This window comes from Rhynchophorus ferrugineus, unplaced genomic scaffold (genome assembly GCF_030347505.1).
Source record: "Rhynchophorus ferrugineus isolate W39M unplaced genomic scaffold, kcgeb_rfMv2 rfM6, whole genome shotgun sequence".
NCBI classification, from domain to species: domain Eukaryota; kingdom Metazoa; phylum Arthropoda; class Insecta; order Coleoptera; family Curculionidae; genus Rhynchophorus; species Rhynchophorus ferrugineus.
In genome coordinates, this window is record NW_027472585.1 from 9,217,245 (window position 1) to 9,242,216 (window position 24,972).

The 24,972-nt window shown below is 30.7% G+C and overlaps 1 protein-coding gene across 2 annotated transcripts in view; it reads right to left on the reverse strand.

Annotated features, from left to right (window-relative positions):
• Positions 1 to 24,972, reverse strand: part of LOC143199124 (otoferlin) — a 131,990-nt gene that overhangs the window by 98,036 nt on the left and 8,982 nt on the right. For both annotated transcript variants that reach the window (XM_076408876.1, XM_076408878.1), the window contains exons 2-3: positions 10,194 to 10,255; positions 301 to 489 (exon numbers count right to left, since the gene is read on the reverse strand). In XM_076408876.1, the coding sequence (XP_076264991.1) occupies positions 301 to 489; positions 10,194 to 10,255 (251 nt within the window). The remainder of the gene's footprint in view (positions 1 to 300; positions 490 to 10,193; positions 10,256 to 24,972) is intronic.

Here is a 24,972-nt window from a genome sequence, read left to right on the forward strand (position 1 = left end):
AAAAGTTGGTATTCGATCTATGAACTTAGTTTGCCTATATTGTAAGCTATAACTATTGGAAACTAACTATGTCATCACTACATGTAACTCCATCATAGGATTTATAGAAAAAATAAATTTTGTAATAAACTCCCACTCTCCAAGAGCTTTTAGTAGAACCAAATCAAATAATATTATTATATTATATCAGTATAACTATTTTAATTTTATGATTTACATAATATATTATTTTATTGTTATTTAAATTGTTATTTTTATCATTCTATTTATTAACATTCATTCATCATTATCATCACTTACCTCTAAGGCTTTATTATTGCTATCTACCAGACTATCACAGATGTGCAATCGTCCATCCTGAACCACTTTCTGAAGAAGTAACTTGAAAGTACCTATTAGTTTGTCGGCAAACAAGCGATTTCGGGAATAAAGCTCGATGACGATTGTTTCGTTCTCATCAACAGGTCGGGCAATGGGCCAATCAAATCTCTGAAAATTGAAACAAGAGATTACTTTTAACGCAGATATATTTATAAAAATAAATATACATATTATTTATAGGTAAACCGCATATGTTCGTAAAAATGCATTCAATATTCACAGTGAAAACGAAGAGAAAGAAAATTAAAGTTATTTTAGGTAAAATAAAGAAACTTTGTCGTCCCGAAGGCTCATCTCCCTCTATTTGAATATGGTTTGTTAAATGTATAATTCATGAATATAACAATCCCAGCTAAAGGATATAGGAAAAAGGTATTTTTAGGGAACTATTATATATCAATTTTTTAATTTAAAAATAATGGTAATAAATATTTTTATATATAGGATTAAATATATAATAATGTATTGATTTTTTTTTAAATATCAATTACCTATATGCAGTATTCAAAAATCGTTATATCATTCGCAAAATATTGTTAATTATTTTGAATAGAAGTAATATCGAACTTTTTAGTGTACTAAGCTTTTCATTGGCGAGAAGCTTTAATACTACATGGAACTAAAACTGCCACTTACTCGTTAAAATTTATGTTGAATAAACTCTATTGGCGATATAACATATAAAGAACATTTGTGAATGAAGTAAATGAAGATGAATACAAGAACATATAAAGGGTCAACTGAAAATCTAGAGGTAAATATTTAAAGAGGACAAGTTATATAAAAAGAACGAAAATTATTGTCGTAAAATTAACAAAAAAAAGATTATAGGATAATTTGTTGGGGACATTTAATTTTAAATGAAAAAAGTCATTTTTATAATGAGTTAATATTTTATTAAAAGATACAAACTATTATAGGCAATCAAGTTGGCCCATGGGATAATAAAATCTCTGAAAGATATGGCATTTGTTGTAGATATACTGAAAAAATAAACGTACATACATTTCTTTATTTCTTATATTATTTTAATAATCAAAATTTTATTTATACATATACCATATATATTAGTCAAAAAATATATACATTATTCACAGGGAAAACGTAGAGAAAGAAAATTAAAGTTGTTTTAGGTAAAATAAAGAAACCTAGTCAGACTCGTCTCCCTCTATTTGAATATGGTTTGTTATATGTATAATTCATAAATAAACAATCCCAACTATAGGATATAGGGAAAATAAAGGTGTTTTTTAGGAAACAATTATATATCACTTTTTAGTTTAAAGACAGTGTTGACAAATATTTTTTATTTATATGATTTTTAAAAGAAATATGAATTACATATATTATGTGCGGTATTTAAAAATCATTATATGATTCACAAATTATGATTACTTATTTTGAATTGTCCACGTTAATTTTGCATTGAGGCGAAATAATAAAAAATTAATTATATCACTCAATGGATGCCCGATTCCTCAAGCAGAATCAGCTAAATACCTTGGAATCCATCTTAACGGTAGATTAAATTGGAAGCATCACGTTAGGCAAAAAGCAAAACACATGAGAACCAAAATAAAACAACTATACTGGTTAGTCGGAAGATACTCTCAACTTGATCTAAAATCAGAGAGGTTGGTCTATAATACAATTATAAAGTCAATTTGGACTTATGGGGTGCAAATATGGGGTTACACTAAAAATTCAAATCAACTAGTCATACAATGCTGTCAAAACAAGGTTCTTCGATTGATTACCAATGCCTATCGCTATGTAACCATTGAAGAACTGCACGATGACCTGGAAATCAAATGGATTTACGAAGTTATCCAATATTTCGCCTTGAAACACGAAAGAAGATTACTAAATCATACTAACGTGGAAGCAATACAACTGCTAGACAGCGCGCAAGATGTCAGGAGATTGAAACGAAGAAAACCATACGAACTTATATAAAGTGTATACATTTTGTGTAAACTATAGCTCTAAGTTAATAATTAATAAATAATTATAATTTTATAATTGAGGAATACATACTGTTGTATTTTCTCGCACTCGTCTTGCTTGTTACTTAATCCAAGTACATAGGAAAAGTAGTAATAAATTAATTGTAAATTAAGATTGTACTAAACGTATCTATATAAATAAACTTATTTTGAATAGAAGAAAAAATCAGCTATTTAGTATATTAAGAGTTTCAATTGCGAGAAGCTTTGAAGTGAATGTGTGCATTTCTTTTCAGTAAAAAATATGACACTTTGATTGTGAAGTTAGTTCAATATATAAAATAGTATAAAAGTAATTGCGATCACCTCATCAAGTATGATAATCAGATCACTTCTTAAGTGGTAATTACTTATATTAAATAATAACATTGAACCTATCAGAGCACTTCCTTGGAGCTGCAAAGTGTGGAGAAAAAAGCTTTTGAACAGCATTTTTCAGCCCTTAGTGAATTTTTTTGCAAGAAGGATATCGATAACAATTGATAAAAATACATTTTTGATCATAAATAGCAGCTAAATTGCTTACAGCTGAATCACTGTGAAAAGCAACAAATTAAAAATGAATATGAATGGAACATCAACAAAATGTTCTGTGAAGACTAATATAACCTATTTATATTTATTAAACCCTTTAAATATAATATTAAATACGTTCTGTTCTTGTATTATTCTTAGAGTTATTTTGCTTCAAGACATTGAATAGCGAATAGATAAATTATATATTAAGCCTGACTCAGTTTAGTTAAGAAATTATAACACAGCAAACAAGCCGTTAATTAACTTTTTCAGTTATAACACTTATTTCGGATATTATTTCTATTTTAGTTATTTAAAGAGAATTTTTGACATTTAACATTTTTGCTCTTAAGTTAAATTGAACTGATCTGTTTCGGACAACCACATCCAAGGATGTTATCCAGAGGGTTTAACGCAATATAAAAAATATATATTTTTTTTCTAGATCGGTTTTCCGATTTCAGTGGATGTTTCGAGAAGTTTGCGGAAATTAAACGGAAATTTACAAAAATAAATATAAAAAAGAATGTTTATAGTTGTAAAAATTATTTTCCAAAAAGACTTGCAAAATATATTTTTACGGTACTTATTATGTACCCGCTTGATGAAACCGGGTTTTTGCTTTTAGGTCTTTTGAAGCCAATCTTATTCTTTTTTAGAAAATTTCCAAATATTCTAATAAATTACAGTAACAATCTGGATGAATTTTACGAATTTGAAGATAATACTTGGTCAAATTTTCTTTTAAATCCTCAAACCCGACGTTAATAGGTGCTTGACCAGCTCATCTCTAAATTGAATAGTTGATACCTTTCCTGAACCTCAGCTATTGATTCATGGTGGTAGGTTCAAGTTTATTGTTTATTTTTTTCATTAATATATTAAGTTGACAGGTACCTAATACAGATCATACAAATAAGACTTTAAAGACCTTGTGAAGAAACAAGAAGAGACGAGCAATTTTGATATTTTTAGGATTGTTCCATTAGCTATGTGTAGGTGCGAAATGATTTTTCAAATTCACTTGAGAGCCGAGCCTGTGTTTGCCAAGGAAATATCTCCTCTCGCTGCTCTTCTCTCCACTGTGTTTCAACGTAGTATATGATGCAATTATGAGAAAACATTTAAAACCAGATATGGCCTTCAGTAGGATGCTACAAATTCCTTAACCGATCTGATGTTTTATATTGTGATAATAACGCTATATTCGCTGCTACAAATGTTTAGGCTTCTAATATTCTTCTTGATATAATTCGCATTGAAGAGAAACTAGAGTCCAAAGCATTGACAACTGACAGATTGCCTGAATATCTCAACGGTATACGGTCAGAGCAAATGCAGGACCTAAAGTATGTGTGATCAGTAACACAGGAGGATAAAGTGGCATCTCTCTCTAAAGTGATAAATCGAATCGGCCAAGCTGAAGGATGCATATTAAATATAAATGATGCGTGTTAAATAAAGGAAGAATCACAATGAAGACTAAAACCTGGCTCTCCGAGATTTCAGGTCTTTAACTGTGATGCTTATTATGTTTTAGACGTCACAACTAAGGAATTGATTCAGAAACGCAATTATACTGGGCGAATTCATAATAGTCTTCTAAAGCGAAATCGTCCTGATTGGACGACACAGCGAATAGCTTCGAAAAAGACGCGGATCCCAGATCATCGAGAAGGGTTTGTAAAATACACAACACTCTACTCGAGCATCAACTTTACATTGATGATGATGATAATAATCAGAATTTTTTAAATTAATTTCTTAGAGCTTTAACAATCTACCAGTGGGCAATAAGTATTATAACATGATTTCCGTTATCGGACTGGGGATATCGCGCTGAATTAGTTTGTTGGAGACGTAATATGGGAGATCAACGATGACTCGCAATACTTTATTCTGGAACATCTGGAGGATATGTTTGTTAGATTTGCTAGTGGTAACCTACAGTTCAAAACCATGGCTCCAAATGGGCCTAAGTATTAACTTATACAGCAGAAGCTCTGTTATCTAAGGAAAATTGAGATTTACGCCCTATTAGCCAATACATTTGATTTAGTCCCAATCTGCTTACGTTTTGTCGCTATATTTCCATGTTAAACGTTATTAAAATGCATTCCCAGATATTTAACGTTGTCTGCTTGCGGGAGTTTATAATTATTTATTTTTACCTAGGGACAAGTTTTTTTTATAAAGGGTGAATGTCACATGGGTAGATTTTGTCTCATTTGCTCTGATACGCCATATTTTCAACCACAATTCGAGTTTGTTAAGATGAACAGTAGTGTTTTTGAGGTCGGTAGGTCAGCTGTATCCAATAGATATAACAGGGCACCGAAAATACTGCCCTGCGGAACACTTGAATATATTGGATGGAGGTTAGTGTATTCGTCACCCTATTTCACAATAAAGTGTAGGTCTATGAGGTATGATTTGAGTAATTGAAAGTGGGTATGGCGCAAAAGCTTTTTCAGTTTAACATGCAGTCCAGCGTATCACACCTTGTCGAAGGCCTGACATATATAAATTACATAATGTAGACGTGAAATTGTTAGGATTATGACAGAATGTATTTCTTATTTGAACTAAGAATAAAATTCAAAATATATTGAAAATCAAAATTAGTTTAACTTACAACGTTAAACGTATATGTTCACTAATTACTCTTTAGTTACAACGAAAAATAGAAGCAATATACGAGTAATGTATTGATATTTATACAAGTTGATTAACTACATTAATGATATAGTGCACAACTTTATAAATCATAACGAAAACGTAATTACCCTCCAAGTAACCCAATTCTCGTTTCATTTCTATGACCTGAATAGCAAAAATGGTATTTATATTAAAGCATATTATGCATTCTCTGACATTTTGATTTTATACTAAATTTACTATTCTCGTTTTTTTGTCGTTCCAATTTCATTCCTGCCTTTCGCACCCGACTTCTATAAAAATTCTTATTCCTGACACAAATGGAAAATTCCTTTTACCTAACAACATTCCGGTTCTAGGAAATAACGCTTTTTCACTGCAAAAAAATACGGTTTCTGTTTTAAAAATGCTAGATATTAACCTTATATAATATACCGAGGTTATGTTAATATTTGCAGTATTAAAACCATTGTCTTTGAAATGTATATTTATTGATATTGTATTTCTTAAAATGTTGCTATTGTAATAACTTTATAAACTTGTTGTTCTTCGCCTTTAAAATATTTGTTGCCACACTTTCTGTTAATTTGATTTACAGTGATTAATAATGAAACACTCGTTTCATTTTAATTAGTTAAAATTAATAATGTAATACACTTTCTCCATTCATCTACTCTTATTAATCATTTTTCTCAATGCTCGCATTTGGAATAGTCGTTTTTAGCCTTTGGTTGTTCATATATCGCCAAAATGCTCCTAACATTCTGAATAGTTATCAATTAGTGATTTGATAGATATAATTCCTCCTACAAATTCTTCATAGCTTGGATAACCGATAGTATATACTCATACCTGTTACACAAGTGTCTTTTTGGATAGTTTCAACACATCGTATTCATATCTCTAACTTACGCCAAATATTATTATTTAAAGGTTTTCTTTGACTGCTTTATTTGAAAAAGAAATATTTAAAAAGTAAATTATTATTTTATTTTCTAGATATCGATATTCATCAATTCTAAGTATATAGTGTCCAATGAGAATCATATTTATGTAGAGAAGCATCAGAAAAATCGAAGCTTAAAACAGCAGAACGTTTCCGTTGAGAAAAATAAATTTTTATATTTCTTAAATATTAGGATGTGTTATATTTTTGTAATGATAGTAAAGGTACTTCAATAATAAATAAATATATGGTTAAGGTATATGGTATAGTTATTAATTAAAGTCTATTAAATGCACTAATTTACTAGTTATTTAATATTGGTCGCCATCCGTATAACATGTTTTCGATTAGTTTTATTGCGGCTTCTGGATGTAATGACCTTTCATATTCGTTTGAGTTACTTTACGTTATATTCCCGAAAGACTTTTCTGTTTACGCTTAATCCATGAGTGAACATTCTAATTGGATTGGTATTTAATGGGCCACGACAAATCTACATCTTTTTTATGTTATTTCGCTAAAAAGAAGCAGTGTATATTTTGTTAATAGAGTTTTCTATGAACTACTATGATGGATAATGATCGCAAAACCTGAGAAGTCACTAATCAAGTCTAATAAAGTCACTAGTCAATCTAATACCAATACACTAGTTTGGGTTTATTGACAGGCACTCAACAATTGACCAGGTCCACAGAATAACAGATGTTGAATTGAAAAAGCCTACGAAACTCAAAATATATGCTTAGCTATATTCTTAGGTGTAGCACAAGCCTTCGATAAAGTTTATCATGAGGGCCTTGTTCATAAACTACAGAAAATGCTACCAAAACAACACACCGAACTTAATTAAATTAATCAAAAGTAATAATTAAAATCATACATTACAAGCAGAATGTTTAGAGTCAAACAAGAAGAAGCCTATTCAACAATAAGAGAAGCTAAAGCAGGTTTACCACAAAGAAGTGTACCTAAACCTTTCATAGATTGTTTTAATAATCTATTCTGCACATTAATAATTTAAATTTTTTAGTTAATTATATAATTAAAACAAAAACGGAATGCAATATGAAATCAAATGGGCTTTTAGTATTTTTATCGTAATATTGGCCAGTATTAGTTTAATATTCTATGATCTACGATATGAATAATCCATGATATATGAATAATTAATATTTAAAGAACGGCATACCACAAAGAGAAAAAGAAAGAAACAAGAATTAGATTGATATTCATATATTCTCATAATTAATAAATTGCATTTCCGTCATTAAATCTGATTTTAATTGACTGTTTTATTTGTATTCACAACAATATATTCAATAACATTTCTTATGAAATTATGAAAGAAATCATAATTTCTTTTACTCTAATTCAAAGATAATAATTTCATAATTTCAATCATACAAAATCATGCATTTAAAAAAAATATATTTATAATATAAGAAGAAGTAATTTATCGGTCTTTTGTGATTTTGACATGCTCAGATCCAATGTTTCAGAATGCCCAACTAAGCCTAAGTAGCCTGCAGAAAAGCAGAATATCCATTTAAAGAAGATTATTTTGTGATATGACGAAACATGAAGCTATATTACTTTGTTGCTATATTACAAACTCCTGAAAAATGGTCAGACCGTGACTGGGAAAGATTACATCAACTATTTGAAGAAACTGTACATAGAATTGCATAATAAAAATCCACTTAAGGATGCAGGGAAATGATACTGCTGCACAGACATGCAGGACTTTGGGTTCGGATCGCCTGTTATTCTAAATCTCAACGGAATCTTGTTACAACAACTACAAGGGTTCAAGTATTTAGGACCAATAATATAGAAAATAGTGGCATCTACCACTGAAGTGATAAACCGAGGACGTCTCAAGCTGTAGGAGGTTTTTGCTTCTCCAAGAGGAAATATTATAATTTTTCGACATGCCTCAAGGTCGCTACATAATTAATAATAACATCTTTACGCCTCTTTCGAATGCTTCCTTTTCTCTTTCGAAAGATCTAGACAATGTCCTCGAGTGCTAGCTATGGTTCGATGATAATGATTTGACTTGCAATACCATTCATTTCGCCCAATGCAATAAAATTTGCCTCGGTGTATATAAATAGTTCAAAATGTTGGACAAGGTCGTCAAATATAACAGGTTAATTGAAAAGTTCCCGGCCTACCATAGTAAAACAATTTTTTTTTTGTAAAATTAGTTTCTTTTATTCAACATAATTCCCTGGTGATACACTGATTATAGCGGCCCTCCGACATCTCGATACCATTTTTGTAGTACGATTTGTCCTTTGCTTCAAAATAGGCCTCAGTTTCGGCGATCACCTCTTCATTTGACGAAAATTTCTTCCCAGTGAACATTCTTTCGAGATCTAAGAACAGGAAATAGTCCCTGGGGGCAAGATATGGAGAATACAGTAGATGAGGAAGCGATTTGAAGTCCAATACATGGATTTTTGACACGGTACATTGTCTTGGTGAAGCAGCACTTTCTTTTTCATCAAATGTGGTCGTTTTTCGATTCTTCAAATTGTCCAATAATACTATGTAATAGCCGCTGTTGATGGTCCTTCCTTTTTCAAGGTAGTTAATGAAAATTATTCCATGCGCATCCCAAAATACAGATGCCATAACCTTGCCAGCCGACTGTTGCGTTTTCCCACGCTTTGGGGCGGGTTTATTGTGTGCAGTCCACTCGGATGACTATCGATTGGACTTCGGAGAGAAATGATACAGCCATATTTCATCCATTGTCACATATCGACGCAAACACTCGGATTTATTATGCTTGATCATCCTCAAACACTGCTCCGAATCATCAACTCGTCGTTGTTTTTGGTCAAAATTGAGCTCGCTCGGCGCCCACTTTGCACAGAGCTTTCTCATAACCAAATATTCGTGAATGATATGATGTACACGTTCAGTTGATATCTTTAGAGTATTTGATATGTGCAGTGTCCGGAAGCTCGGCATCAAGCCAACTTTTTGCTTCAACTGTATATTTTCCCTTCAAAAAGCAATATTTTATCAACATTCGTAATTCCTTTGTGTCCATTTTTTACACAATAAGAAAAGTTTCTTCACTCAAAATGCTATAATTGCTATAAATGCTATAATGGTCCGACAGCTATCAAATTTATACACGCATCTTTTGAGGGTTAAGGCTAATTAAAAAATATATGGATTTAATTCTAGTAGCATCATCTATGTATCAGGCCGGGGACATATTAATTGACCTGTTATGGCCCAGATATTTTGCCATCGCATTTACTTCAAGGAAAAATTGCAAAAGATCATAGAAAACAATGGACTATATTTCCAACATTATATTTATTGCATTACTCTGCTATCGTTACTAAATCAAACATATTTTTAACGAGAAATATTTTTGAACACAGTTTACAAACAGTTTAAAATACAAAAAAAAAACTTGAAGTAAACAAGAATATAACTTTTGTAAAAATATAATACCAATAAAAAATAAAGAATAACTACAACGAAAGTTCAAACATAATCCGGGAAGTTTAAGAGAAATATTTATACAAGTAAGCTGTAAATACTTTCCGTTAAACAAATTTCGAAATCAACAAGATAATTTTGCCGGAAGAAGAAGGTCTCGCCCTACTTTTTCGAATAAGAAACTTTTCTCGTTTTATCGACGCCTTTAAGAACATTACCTGGTCGACGATTATCAGTTCAGTACCGCTGTCTTCTAAGATTTTTGTTAGATGAGAAACACCTGCAACAAAAAGAAAAGCAACATTTATTGGTTTTTATATGGTGTAGGTTAAAATTAAATTAAAAACTTGTATGTATTATTCAAAACGTGACACAATTACATTACTTAACTATTAGTTTCTTGCATGTAGTTTAATATTTTTTAATTAGCAATATCATTTTCTACACAATTTTCCATTTTTCTGACTAAATGATGATAAAACAATAGAAGGAACGTTATTGGTTTGCAGCGATCAATTTTCTTTTATCAGCATTTGGAAGGCAAGTGTCAGAGAAGCTATGCTGTGACGATCTCAACAAGTGATAATCAAGAGGCATTATATTTATAGTCTATTCAAAGTTATTTTATACATACGTCATCCACATATGTGACGTTAAAACGTCGCAATGTTGCCGAATCAACTCTGTGTTTTAGTTCAGTTTTTTTATTTTATTTTGTTATAAAATTCTAATCTAAATAAAATAATTGATTATTTTATTAAAATATTGAATTATTTTAACTTTATAGTACATCTAAAAACGACAGTTAGTTATAAAGCCACAATAGTTTATAGGTTAGAGATATAAACTCTTATCACTATTGCTTTCAAGAATTTTGCATACGTCTGACAACCGGACGACTTTGACAGGCTCATTCGTTTGCGCGTTTGAACTAATCACACGCTATTATGTCTCTTTTAACTAGAATAAAATAAGAAGGAAAATATTGTCTGGCTCTGAAACGAATTTACAAATTGCGGCAGGCAATACATTAAACATCTTGATGACGTATGTCAAGAAGTTGTCAAGAAAGTATTTTGCGTCTATTGATATTCCTTTTTGCAATAATATGTAATTCAGTTTGTTCAATTTACATAGACATCATGAATATTCATGCAGCTTGAATTTACAGACAATGTTTTTTACTGCCTAGCAAGTAATGAAACGGTTCGAAATGGCATATGTGGTAGCCATTTTGCCTCTATTGCTTGATGATTTTTTTCAATCCCATATAAACATTTTTACAGTTCATTCATCAACTGCTAAGTTATATGAGAGTTCCAGGCAGTTCTTTGTCACACATTTTGTTCTTTGATTTCAGTTTTAGGCAAATGAAACCAAAACCAACACTAGGAATAAGGTGGAGCAACATCATCGTAACTTTCTAAAAATATTTATTAAAATTCCACTCTTTTATCAAATTATTCACAGAATGAAGTGTACTAAGCTGAGCTTAAAATTATTTAACTTGCTAACGTAATTTCCACGAATATCAGGTAAATTTTTCTATTCACACACTAGCATCTATACCAAAGTTGTAATGGTTATTTGGTCAGCGACACTTGTCTTAGCATAGGCTATACATACATACATACATAATATATATATATATATATATATATATATATATATATATATATATATATATATATATATATTTGTGTGTGTATATATATATATATATATATATATATATATGAGATATACGTCAACATGAGAAAGGATCCTCAGTAAGTAGAGAGTATGTTGATTTTTGGATAGATGATCTATGATTTTGGCGGTTTGCGACTGCAAAATGTGCAGGTTTATTAACTTATATGGTTTATTTTATGATATTTGCTTGAAAAGATTACCCGTATCGACATGAACGTCGTTAGTGCATACAGAATAAGTTATTGGTGATGCCTTTCTATTCTACATGAGAATTATGATGGGAGATGTTGCGAAATTTTTCTGGTTTGATCTACTACAAAAGTCAATTCGTAGAAGAACTGAAGCCACTAATTATTGGATCCATGCGACATGCGATTGCTGTTGAATAGCTAAAAATTGAAATTATACCATCCAAAAACGTCTGAACAAATATTTTTCTGGATGTTTTCAGAATACTGTGTGTTCTTGCATGTACTGGTGACATTACAATAAAGATGTTAACCGTTACAAAGCCATGGCCATTTGAGAGTAAATTTCCATCAAAGAAATTAACCTCCAGGAACCAGTAATCACCTAATTATTGAGTTAAAATAATTAAATTGAAAACCATAATTGAAAGGTTACCAGAAATTAGCAATAACAAGGATACCAAACTAAATAATTGAATGAAAGCAACGATCAAAGATGATTTTGCAGTGGAATTATTTAATTTTAATTTTGATACTTATTGAAACACCATTTTCAGAAAAAAAGTAAAACAGCGGAGATAAAAGGGTTTAAATATTTTCCTGTTTACGTCTGCTTTTTAAATCTATTCCTGATATCACAGTTTGTGGCTATTTGCCAATCTGCAAAATTGATAAATGTTTTATACTGCCGCTCTTAAAATGCTCCCTCGATATTATTAGAACCTGTCATGTTCAATAAAGAGCTTTTTTTAATTTCCTAATATTTTGATTGGGGTATCTCTTTGTCTCGTTCCATCCCTTTGTTCTTAAATGATAAAAGCATCCACCATTTAATTTTGTACGAGCAGCTATTTCTTATTATTTACTCTATTCCTTTGAGATATATTTTGACTTATTACCATTATTATTGTTAATAATACAAGAAATAAATAATAACGCCTTTGAAAATACCTATTGATATAATGCGTGGGTAAAAGGGAAAAAGCCCTGCAGGATTATTCCATGTTGCGTACCTTTTTATTTTGGTGAATTGTTGCGGTTAGAAATATTTTCAACAAAATAAACACAATTCTGATTATATGTAATATTATATAATGTTTTTGTGACATGGAAAGCAAAGAATTAACGGTGGACGACTTTTTCAAAAATAATAATAACGTAAATATTTTTTTACAATAAAGTCGGTAATTTACAGAAAAAATCTTCCCCAACTAATTCATAGCCCTTATAAATATTTAAGGTCACTTATATAGACAAAATCTTCTTCAACACGAGTAAAGGGTTTAAAGGTTGATTACAAGAGTATGTTTAGATCTAAACGCAAATGTTTTCCTTTAGAAATACGAGTCGGTATTATTATAACGGCTCCTTGTCAGGATAAACAAGGCACCTAATTATCCTCATTATTATTTTATTCATTTAAAATGCAGGAACGAACGTAGGAAAGATTTTACGTCTAATTTTCGCAGTTACATACTTTTGAGTGGTTTAGCCGCTACATATTTTGATTTAGGAACTATTGTATTTCTAGGAACCTATTGTAATTGAATGTTATTAGTTAAAATTTTAATAAAGTTTGATAATTGTATGAAATAATATATGGAAGCCCCGTTCATTCTTTCAGGTATTTTGGAAAAATGGATTCGGAAATGTTAGTAAACATTGCACGATAGAAAATTTTTATCATCAATTTAAGAGGTTAGACAGTGAGCGATTAATAATTGTATTAAGTGTTGTAATTAACTTAGAGATATTAATAAAGAGTGAGTAATTTTTTTGATATTGTAATGTTGGGTGTAGCATAAGTAACTCTGGACAAAAGCCAACCATCCTAATCTACTAAAATAACACATAATAAGCTAAGAATAGTTTAGAAACTTTATTGAAAAAAACTTGAATATCTCGTTGAGGTCCACCTACTAAAAAAACACTACCTTATAAATATATGGATTCAATATCATTGTTTTTAATATACGTATGGTTAGTATGTGAATTGAACACTGTTAAATTATAGAATATTATGAACTTTCTTTGTTTGAAACATGTACTTCCCATTGTCTACCCAATAGAGATTATCAACTAGAGTCCCTTATTTATCAAATATAGTATATCTGGGCCCTATTAACTGCTTAACGTGGGCTTCGCATCACGGCTCTTAGTGTTAAGAGTGGGAGAGACCAACATAGAGATCATACCAAAAGACGTCCAGTCTTACTCATACAGGTACTGACGTGAGACTGAACTGACTATTATGAAAATTATCTAGTTTATTACTAGCGTTGGTAACTATCGACTGAAAATAGTCGGAACAGCCGATAGTCGCAAAACAGTCGAAAGAGTCAATAGTCAAAAAACTAGCGACTGAAAATAGTAATTACTATTCAAAAAATTTACGGTTCTACTGTTTTTTTTTAATTCGTGATGTCAGACGAAGATGTGTGAACCCTTTCTTGTATAAATTGTGAGAGAGGAAAGGACGGAGATAACTGCTTGGAGCAGTTAATTTTATAAGTGCTTATATTGTTCAACGGTAGCATAAGCGAGACGCAGGTGTACAAATTCCTTCACGTACTAACTTTAAAAAAGAAAAGGAAAAATATAATTACCGAATACTGTTAACATGCAATTAATAATTTAATTTTAAACGAAGTAGAATTACTTTTTTATTTGAATGTTCTGTGGATCTGTAAAAAAGATTGGAGTTTTTCTACTAAATGGAATAATACTCCACAAATGTTCTATCGTATTTTAATATGTTAATTGCTATTTTCAAATAAGATACTATAATAAATACAGACAATACTATAGAACTTAAACAAAACCTAAAGACTAAAGAAGTACAATAACCATAAATACTAAATAAAAATTACGTATAACTAATCATAGAAAAAAAAAATTATTCATACATAAGTATTTTATTATTTATCATTCACAATTTTAATCTTTTTACCCTATTACATTAACAATCTTGAAAAATATCATTTCAGAATGCTGCTATATTAATATAAAATATATTGTTATTTACCAGCAAACTACCAAAAATCAATAAACCTATATAAATTACATATAAATTTATGTAAACATAAATTGGGTACATTTTTGTCAAGGTCGCGGCTAGGACGACAGAGCCAGAACGTTAAAAATCAGTCGAATGAAACTAGTAGAACCAAAAATAGTAAGTAAAAGTACACGACTGAAACAGGCGATAGTAACTAGTAACAAAATCAGTCGGACCGAAAATAGCGACTGAAAACAATCGACTGAAACAGTCACTGGTAAAAAGTAGTAAAATCAGTCGAACCAAAAATAGCGACTGAAACAGTCGATAGTCGATTTCAATCGATAGTTCCCAACACTATTTATTATCAACAAATATATTACTTTAAATATATTATTTTTTTGAACTTTTTTGTTTTTATATAATTACTTCAATAATTATCTTTCGAATAGCGATTCGATTTTTCCCAATATGTTTGATCATTAAGAGTTTCCTCAATAAATAATAAATGATGAAATAGTCTATTTGTAATTTAGTATTATTAGCTTTTAATTGTCTTATCTCATATTTCACATTGAAGTTAATAGCATTATTTTCTTATTAATATACTTGTCCTGTTTTCATATTATTCAACATAAATATTCCTAAGTTTAATGAGATATGTATGTTAAATATACGAATAATTGGTACAGAAGGAGGTTTGGTTAGGTTACCGGCAGAATCTCATCGGCCATCTTCAGGTCTTGCTTTTTGTTCTCCATTTCTCATTACACGAACTCCACTGGACATGCTACTTCAATATATAGCACTCACGGAAACATCGAAAATAGCTTTCTTAGTTCCATTTCAGCAGCTTCGCCAGTTATCTGTGTTAGATCCTTGTTCCAATATTTTTCTTTGATAACAATCATATCACCGAAGCATTTTCCCTGTTATCTTTGTTGTTAATATTCTTTTTGATTACATGTTTCAATTTTTTGCTCTAGTTGCTTAGTTACTATATAACATATTTGTGCTGATGATTTCTTGCTTCTATCTATTGCACTATAGGTAAATATATGGCCGTTAATTGTTATAAAATGACAGACGACTTATTTCTTGTTCAGTCAACCTTCTCAAATATTTTCTTAGCCGTTAGTCGTTATTTTTACGATTATTTTTACTTTTGTAAATCTATGGCGATTTACTGTCTTTTCGAATTTTTATTATTATTTCTTGTATTCTACCTTTCTCTATCGTCATATCCTTTTCGTAGTAATCATTTTAATATCTCCTCTCCAATTTCCCCATATTAATTATTCCTGTCCTGCCGTCTCACATGCTCACATCTGCCCATGTATTATTAATTTTTGAAATATCATCTTCCCTGGTTTGCTTTTCTTCTTCTCTTTTCTCTCTTCATTATTATTTTTCACGGATTTGTCTTTGATCTTTAGACATATCCCCATGATTAGTTCTTTATCATTGTTATTTGCTAATTCTATTAGAGAGGTTCTTCCTCCCAGTTTCTTTCCCGGATTTTTTAATGGTACTACTATATCGTATGTAGCATATGTCTTTTCATGCACTTTCAATTTTGGTTTTAAAGGTCTATTTCTGTACAACCACATTGCATTTACTTTTTACTCTATATATCGTATCGATTATTGTTCATATTTTTACTTCCATCTTAATTTTATTATTCTCAATAATTAGTTTTTTATAATCCCCCTTGATCTTGTCCAGCTCTTCCCCTTGGCTGTTTTTATTCTTCCTTTCGTAATTTCCTTCAATTCTTCCTGTATTTTCTTTTGTAAGTATAAGGCAATAAGTATCCACTTGCTCTTTCGTGCTTTTTCCAACCTTTGGGCATCCCTTAGTGTTTTGCACTATCCCTAAAATGCACTTATTTTCATATTTTCTTCTTTATTTATTCTTCTGCTTCATTGTTCAGTTTTACCATGGATGTCTGGTAACACTACGCTTCTATTTGGCGTATTCCTGTTACTTGTATTTACGTCAGATAACCTTTTTAATTCCACTTCATTATCTATATTTACAATTACATTTCTTAAATTTGTCAATATGGTAATATCTTTGCATTGAACACTTTTGTTTTAACTTTTTATTTAGTTTGCAAATAACTTTCTATTATATATTTTATCAGGAACGTAATTTTTTATAGAAAGGTACGTAAAGCTACACGGAATATAGGTCATAATAAAATTCCATTTCCGGCCAAGCTATGTTTAAATTGAAACAAAGCCCTATTCATATTCAATTCGTATGAAACTTACGTAATAATCTCATATTATGAGCGCGGGATATTTAAGGTAACAAAGGGCATGCCCTTTAAATATTATATAGATAGAACTAAATTTAGACCTTGAAATCTTAGTTTATGTTTAGCTTCGACACAATCTTCCGGTCCTTCAACGTTGAGAAACAACATGAGTAAACCTAGATTCTGTTTTCCTACGTGATTTACGACCGGGTAAGGCTGAAAGTAAATATGAGACCGAATCAGGAAATTATACGACTATTTGTCTGTTTATAGTTTGAATTATTTTAATCCCCACGAAATTTGCCAAACTTGAACGTTTTGATAACAAAAATAAACACACTTATTGTAATTAGATGATGAAAGTTGGGATTTTCGATTAACTTTGATGCTAAAAGAGCGAGTAGGGCAAGAAACAAAGGTTTCAATTACATAGCGTTCAAGTTATTTTCATAATTAAACAACCTATCTCGGGGAATTGTTTAAAATCGACTTTTGATTCTATGATTGATACTTTTGAAAATGCATTAGTGTTAACCTAATTTAATTAAGTATTAAAGTTTAAAGATATATTTTTTACGTAACATGAAAAAAATTGTTGAAAGATTCATTTTGGTTTTATCTTTTTGCAAATCAGTTTAGCAGACGGGGAAACCATACACAGAATTTTTTATTATTATTTAGTTAATATATTATTACTAGTCGTGTCCGTCTAACCTACAATTTGTTTTTATGATAACTTAAATCTAGGTATATAACTAGGAGGACCCATCGGCCCTCTCTCAGTCTCTGGTGAAATAATGTTTATACATGTCACTGCTGAATTTTTTTAATATATGCACCTCACTACACAACACTACACAAGATCAGATGATTTAATTCTTTTGAGTCTGTGTCTTGTTCTGGTGGTATCCAATAGTTGCAATATTTCAATATTTGTATGAGAATGGAGTCTTTCCTCATGCCACCTTGCAATTCTCTTGTTTTCTTGACTGACTGTGGGTATCTGAAGGTCCCGATGTAAGTAATCAGTCCTATAGTATTTAGGTGCACCCACAATACATCTCAGGACTTTGTTCTGAAAAAATTGTATTTTATTTATGTTACTCTTTGCAGAACATCCCCATAATGAAACTCCGTATGTCCATATAGGTTTCAGTATTTGCTTATATAATAGCAATTTATTATGTACTGATAATTGTGATTTTCTTCCAATTAGCCAGTACGTTTTCCGATATTTCAATTCCAGTTCTTTTCTTTTCTTCTTTATATGCGTTCCTTCCAGCGAAGTTTTGTAACGAGATTCATTCCGAGATATTTAGCTTTGTTGCTATATGGAATAATAGTATTATTTAATGTTATTGGTGCATGTACGGTCTGTTTAGAGGTGAACTGCAAATGTACAGATTTACTTTCATTAATTCTTATTTTCCAAGGTTGTGTCCAATTATTTATATTGTCACTTGCTAGTTGTAATTTCCGTGAGGCTTCTTCACTATTGTCTCCGACAGTTATAATCGCAGTATCATCAGCAAATGTAGCAAAAGTAGTCCCAGTACGCTTCCTTGTGGTTCACCTGCTTTAGCTTCCTTTATTGTAGAGTAAGCTTCTTCTTGTTTGACTCTAAACATTCCAGTTGTAATGTATGATTTTAATAGTTCGGTGTGTTGTTTTGGTAGCATTTTCTGTAGTTTATGAACAAGGCCTTCATGCCAAACCTTATCGAAGGCTTGTGCTACATCTAAGAATATTGTTGAGCATACTTTTTTACTTTCGTAGGCTTTTTCAATCACATCTGTTATTCTGAAGACCTGGTCATTTGTTGAGTGCTTGTTAATAAACCCAAACTGGTGTGGTGGTATTATGTTTTTCCTGTCTATTATCGATTTTATTCTTTTTAAAAGGAGTATTTCCAAAACCTTAGATATTACTAGCAGCAGTGATATAGGTCTATAGGCTTTTATTTCGTTTGCTGACTTTCCCGGTTTTGGGATCATTATAATTTCCGCTATCTTCCAAATGTCTGGGGCATGTTTTAATCTAAATGCTGTATTGATCAAGTTGGTGAGTTTTATAATTTCCTTTCTTGGTAGTTTTTGCAGTAATTCTCCTGTTATTAAATCGTAGCCTGGTGATTTCGTGGGGTTAAAGTCAGTTTTAATAACTTTGGTGACTAACTCTTTCGGCGTGACTAATTCAATCATCGAATTTTCAGCTTCTATGTCCGTCAAATTATGTTCAATATTAGTTTCGTTTGGTTTGAAAGTTTTTTCTCGATATTCAGCAAATTCTTCTGCTTTTTGGTGATTGTCACGTGCCCAATTCCCACATAGGTCTCTTATAAGTCGACTCTGTAGACATGAGCGCTTTAGATATTTTGTGGCTTTCTAGAATGAGTAATCAATTTCTTTATCGTCTGTTAAATTTCTCAGTTAGTCATTTATGGTTTTGTTTTTAATTTCCAGTATTTCTTTTTTAGTCTTTGGGTTATGTTTTTAAACTATTATTATTCCAAGTAGCTTGTTGAATATCTACTACGAATTTATCTGCTTCAAAATTTAATTGTTCAGTTGGCTGAAGGGATACATTTAGTTGAATTGGTTTGTTCATTTCTTCAACAAATCATTCCCAGTCTGTTCTCTTGTTTATACACTGAATTAAAACATTTAAAATCAAAGATAATAATTCTGTAGGTAAGATTATCGAGTTTTTTTTTTTCGTTTCACTGATCTTTGTTTGACGATTAATTTGCTGGTACAGATGTGGATTTTAAGCATTCTTCCCGATATATACAGTTCGTATCTCAGAGCCATATAGCTTGAGAATTAATGACCAAAATACCAAAGTATTGACAACTAACGGATAGCCCGCTATTGTAAACCGCGACAGCATCGAGTTACATCCAGTACTTGGGATCAGTAACACAGGAGACCATCTGCCACTGAAGCAATAAGCCAGCGAATCAGCGAGGTTGTAGACACTTTAGTTCGTTTCCCTAAAATGGTACCCGTGGATAATTTAAGATATGTTTTCTAACATGAAAAACATATAATTAATGGTAGACAATTCTTCGAAAAATAAAATGTCTGGAATTTGTATAAAAAATCCCCCGAAATTAATTTTCAACCCTCTTAAATACCTAAAGTCACTATATAGTCCTATATAAATAAAATCCTTTTCAACACAAGTAAAGGGTTCAAAGGTTGATTAAAAGAACTCTGGGTATGTTTTGATCTAAACGCCAATGTTTTTCTTTAGAAGTACGAGCTTGTATTAAAATAACGGCCCCTTACTAGGATAAATAAGGCACCTAATTATCCTTATTATTATTTTATTCATTTAAAACACGTAGAAAAGGTTTTACGTCTAATTTTCGCATTTACATTCTTTTGTATGGTTTAGCCGCTACATATTTTGATTTAGTTCTAACGAGCCCATTGTAATAAAATATAATTAATTAAACTTTTAATAGTTAAAGTTTGATTATTTTATGAAATAATATATGGAAGCTTCGTTCATTCTTTCTCGTATTTCAGAAAAATGTTTTCGAAATTGTTAGTAAACATTGCACGATAGAAAACTTTTATCATTAATTTAGGAGTTTGGAAAGTGAGCGGTGGATAATTTCATTAAAAGTTGAATTTAGAGGTATTAGTAGAAAGTGTATGATATAAATGTTATAAAAATGTTTTGATATTATTACAATGTTACACATATACATGTTATATAACTCAACAAACACAGCATTGGATATTCTAAGAAATATCTATTGTCGTGATGTGTAAGTAATTGTTGACAAAAATAGGCCATCGAGTAACAAAAAGTGTAATAAGCTAAAATTAAATGAATAAAAATAAAATAAAAAAATCCCCTGAAATTAATTCACCGCGCTTATAAATACCTAACATCACTTCTTATGTAGACAAAATTCTCATCAACAAGAGTACAGATTTCAAAGGTTGATTACAATAACTCTGTGCATGTTTTGGTCTAAACGCTGTTTTCCTTTAAAATAATAGTTTTCGTTTATGTTTCACCATGTCAATAAGGCACCCAATTATCCTCATTATTTTATTCATTTAAAATGCATAGGAAAGATTTTACGTTTAATTTGAACTTTGTATGGTTTTTTCTTCCCTTAAAATGGTGCACCATAAAAGAAATGTAGAGAAAATATTCAAATTAAGACAAAAATCGTGCTTTTTCGAAATCTTATATTTTTAATCCATTTATAGGGCTTAGACACTGTCAATTCTGTTTTATTATGTATCAATAGAAATTGTCAGATGTTGGAGTTATGACCATAAAAACTGCTATTTCTCACAAGATGAATTATTACGAATTTATCAAAAAATTACAGGCATAAAAGCTAGAAAAGTGGTCATCTAAAATTTCCATTAATAATAATTACGGATACACCAATAAATAGTAGTGATAATAAGTTTTTCTATTTAGAAGGGGCTGTCTCTGTGCAAAACTGGTTTAGTTCTCATTTAACTCTTCGTATGTGATAAATTGGACAATGTATCTGGAATATTTACGCTCTTTGTTTCGAATTGAGGTGTAACATATTGCTCATTCGGGATACATGTACTGTGATGAGAGATACTTGTCGTGTAAGTGTGGTAGCGATGATCCTTTATGTGTTGCTTGCAGCTTGCAAAATCTGTTTAATAGAAACATTAAAATAATTGATATTTTTCTAACTGAAAAGTGAATTGTATTTTAATAAAAGCACCACTATTTCTAATCTTCTAAATTTTTTTCTCTCAACGCAGACATACTGTGTTAAAATGATTAGTAAGAATACTGAAATCTACTCATCTTTTCATTTTTTATTTCTTTGTTATCATCTATGGTTATTTGAAATTCTCAACTATACTTTGCATCTTTGGATATATTTTCCTGTAGATAATTTGTTAAATTTTAATTAATGACGCCTAGTTACATACGGAAAAATCTGATTACAGTGTCCCAAATATATTAAGTATAACCATAAATATTTCTCTTAATCTTACTGTAATTGCTTTAGTAAATCTATTATTCCATAGACGTACAATTGTTGGCTTCACTACCCATCAATTTGTATCAACTACAAGAGTTTTTCAAACGTATCTCAAGGGTTTTCAAAAATGTATGCGGTCTGGTATGGTTATGATGAGTGTATTGATTGAACAAAGTACGTAATTTTTCAACAGACGTCAGAAATTGGTAAATATCAATTTAAAATTACCAGAATACATAACATAGCAATATACTAGAGGCATATACAAATACATATGAGAGATATACATATGTATAAGACATGTAAACAAATGTGTTCGGCTAGGAAAGAGAAGAAAATTATATTAATTTGCTGATAAGATACATTAATTGTTTTAGAAATAAATGCCGATTTAAGCCAAACGAATACTTGGGTGTGGCTTTGAAAGCTCAAAAAGCTTAAAAAGCAGGTTGAACACACAACTGACGTAAAATCCGACTGACACTGACAAATACTGACTGAAAAATGAAAAAAATCGCAAATATCGTAAATTCTTTAAATAAAATTCATTGTACCAGCTTACAAAAAAAAACTTTTTGCATAAACATCAAAGTTATTTGTAAACACTTAAGAAAACTTGTCAGAATGTACATCACATCACAACCAATGTAAAGTTTAAGTAACAGTTCTTGGGAAGATATTTGTAAATATTTAAAACGTACAAAAAATTGCCCGTTCTGGCATATATTTATATAAATATGAGACATTTTTTACGAGAATAAATATTAAAAATGAGCTTTGTAATTAATACATATATTTTATCACTTAAAAATATTTAAACGAAATATTAGAAACTATTTTTTTGTTTCATGAGTGTAATTTAAATACCGAATTTCTTTTAAATGAAACTAAAGTTTAATTCTGCATGTTCCGCTACAATTATTTCAGTTGCATGTCCACTGTCTTGACAACCGCGTTACTAAAATTACCTGGTTGGACTTCTAATCCTATTTCGCAGCGCTAATTACTTTTACAAATATGCATGGAACAAGCTGAATAATGATTAAATTTTGCGGAATGTTCTTCCATTTAGTATAGAAATGAAATTGGATAATCAAAGAACAATGTTCCATTATTTGACCATTCCATCCCATTACTATTTGACATTCTGCTTGATTATTATTCTGCAAGATTTGGAAGACGAAAATATTATTGAGAATATAATTTTAAGACATGGAAATTAGTTTAAAAAAGAATTGTGAGTAGAATAATGACGGATATTTGAGAAGAGAGTGTGTGGTGTCCTAATAACGATAGACCATTTTAATAATGATAATACAGATAGACCATATTCTCAATAAAATTTTGCACAATATTTTTTTAATTAAATACATCTTACATTAGATATCCTTGGTACAATCTTAAGTTACAAATTAGTTTATTACTACTGTTCTGTTGAACTTGCATTAATGGACAAACAAGTTAAGAATACATTAAACAAATTGGTGTGGTTTGGTTCGCGTTAATCTTCTGATTTTCTACGTGTTGCCCAGTAGCTCTATTGTTTCTACGTTGCTCTGATTTAGCAATCTTATGTGTTTTAAGGTGAAATCTTGGATCACTTTTGTATATCCATTTGGTTACGTAGCGATAAGCATGAGTAATTCATCATAGAACTTTGTTTTGGGTACGTTGGATTACTAGTTAGTTTGATGCTTTCGTCCGGGCAGCCCCATTTTTATACACCATAGGTATATTTGTACCACATTGCCTTTATGATTGACTGATAAACCAAACTCCTTGATTTTAGGTCAAGTTGGGAATATCTTCCGACTAATCAGTACTGTTGATAGTTAAGCAACAAAGTTTCTAACTTGCTCTGCTTTTGGTCTAATATAATGTTTCCAATTTAACCTACTATCGCAATGTATAGTGAGGTATTTAGCTAAATCTCCTTGAAAAATCGGGCATCCCTCAAGTGATATAATTAAGTTTTTGCCATTTTTCCGCCATTTTAAAATTAACTTGGTTAGATTTGGAGTTATTAAGCTGTATTTTCTAGTCTTTAGATTATTTGTAGATCTTGTTAACTGCTACTTATACTTTTCTGCAGCCTTAGACATAGATATACTTGTTCCACGATAACGGTGTCGTCGGTAAATGTTCCAAGTACAGTTGCTTTTATTGTTGGGATATCAGCAGTATAGAGCAGATACAGGTGTGATCCCAAGACACTTCCGTGGGGAAATCCAGCCGAAATAGGTTTAAGTATCGAGCGAGACTTTCATACTGATTTTGTTGATTAATCCTAATTGCCATACATGGTCAAAAGCTTTTGAGACGTCTAGGAATATTGTAGAGTAGTATTTCTTTTCGTCAAATCCCTTTTCAAGAACTGCCGTTACTCTGTGCACTTGGTTGATTGCCGGGTAGTGATTTCAAAATCCAAATCTTTCTATAAATGGTTTAATACGTTTTAACATCAGTTTCTCATATCATTTTGATATCGCAGGTAGCAGCGAAATAGATCTGACAGATAGAAATTGTTCTGCCCGATTGTCAGGTCTCCTCAATATTACGAAGATGTTTTCGGGCTCAAACAATAAATATAATTAGAAAATATAATACTAATACTAATAATATAACATTAATAAACTCTAACAGTTGCAATATTTAGATTTAACTAATAACTGCTTTCGTACTATATGAACTTCGAACTGCGATAAAATACGAATGCAATAAATAACGGAAATTATTATTTGATGCACAATTTAAAAAGATTATTCTGTGGCGTGGGTCGCCATCCTTTTTACCAAAGCACCTAATAAATCGTGTATTTAATATTCCCTCTCTTCCAAATCATTTTGGATTTAAT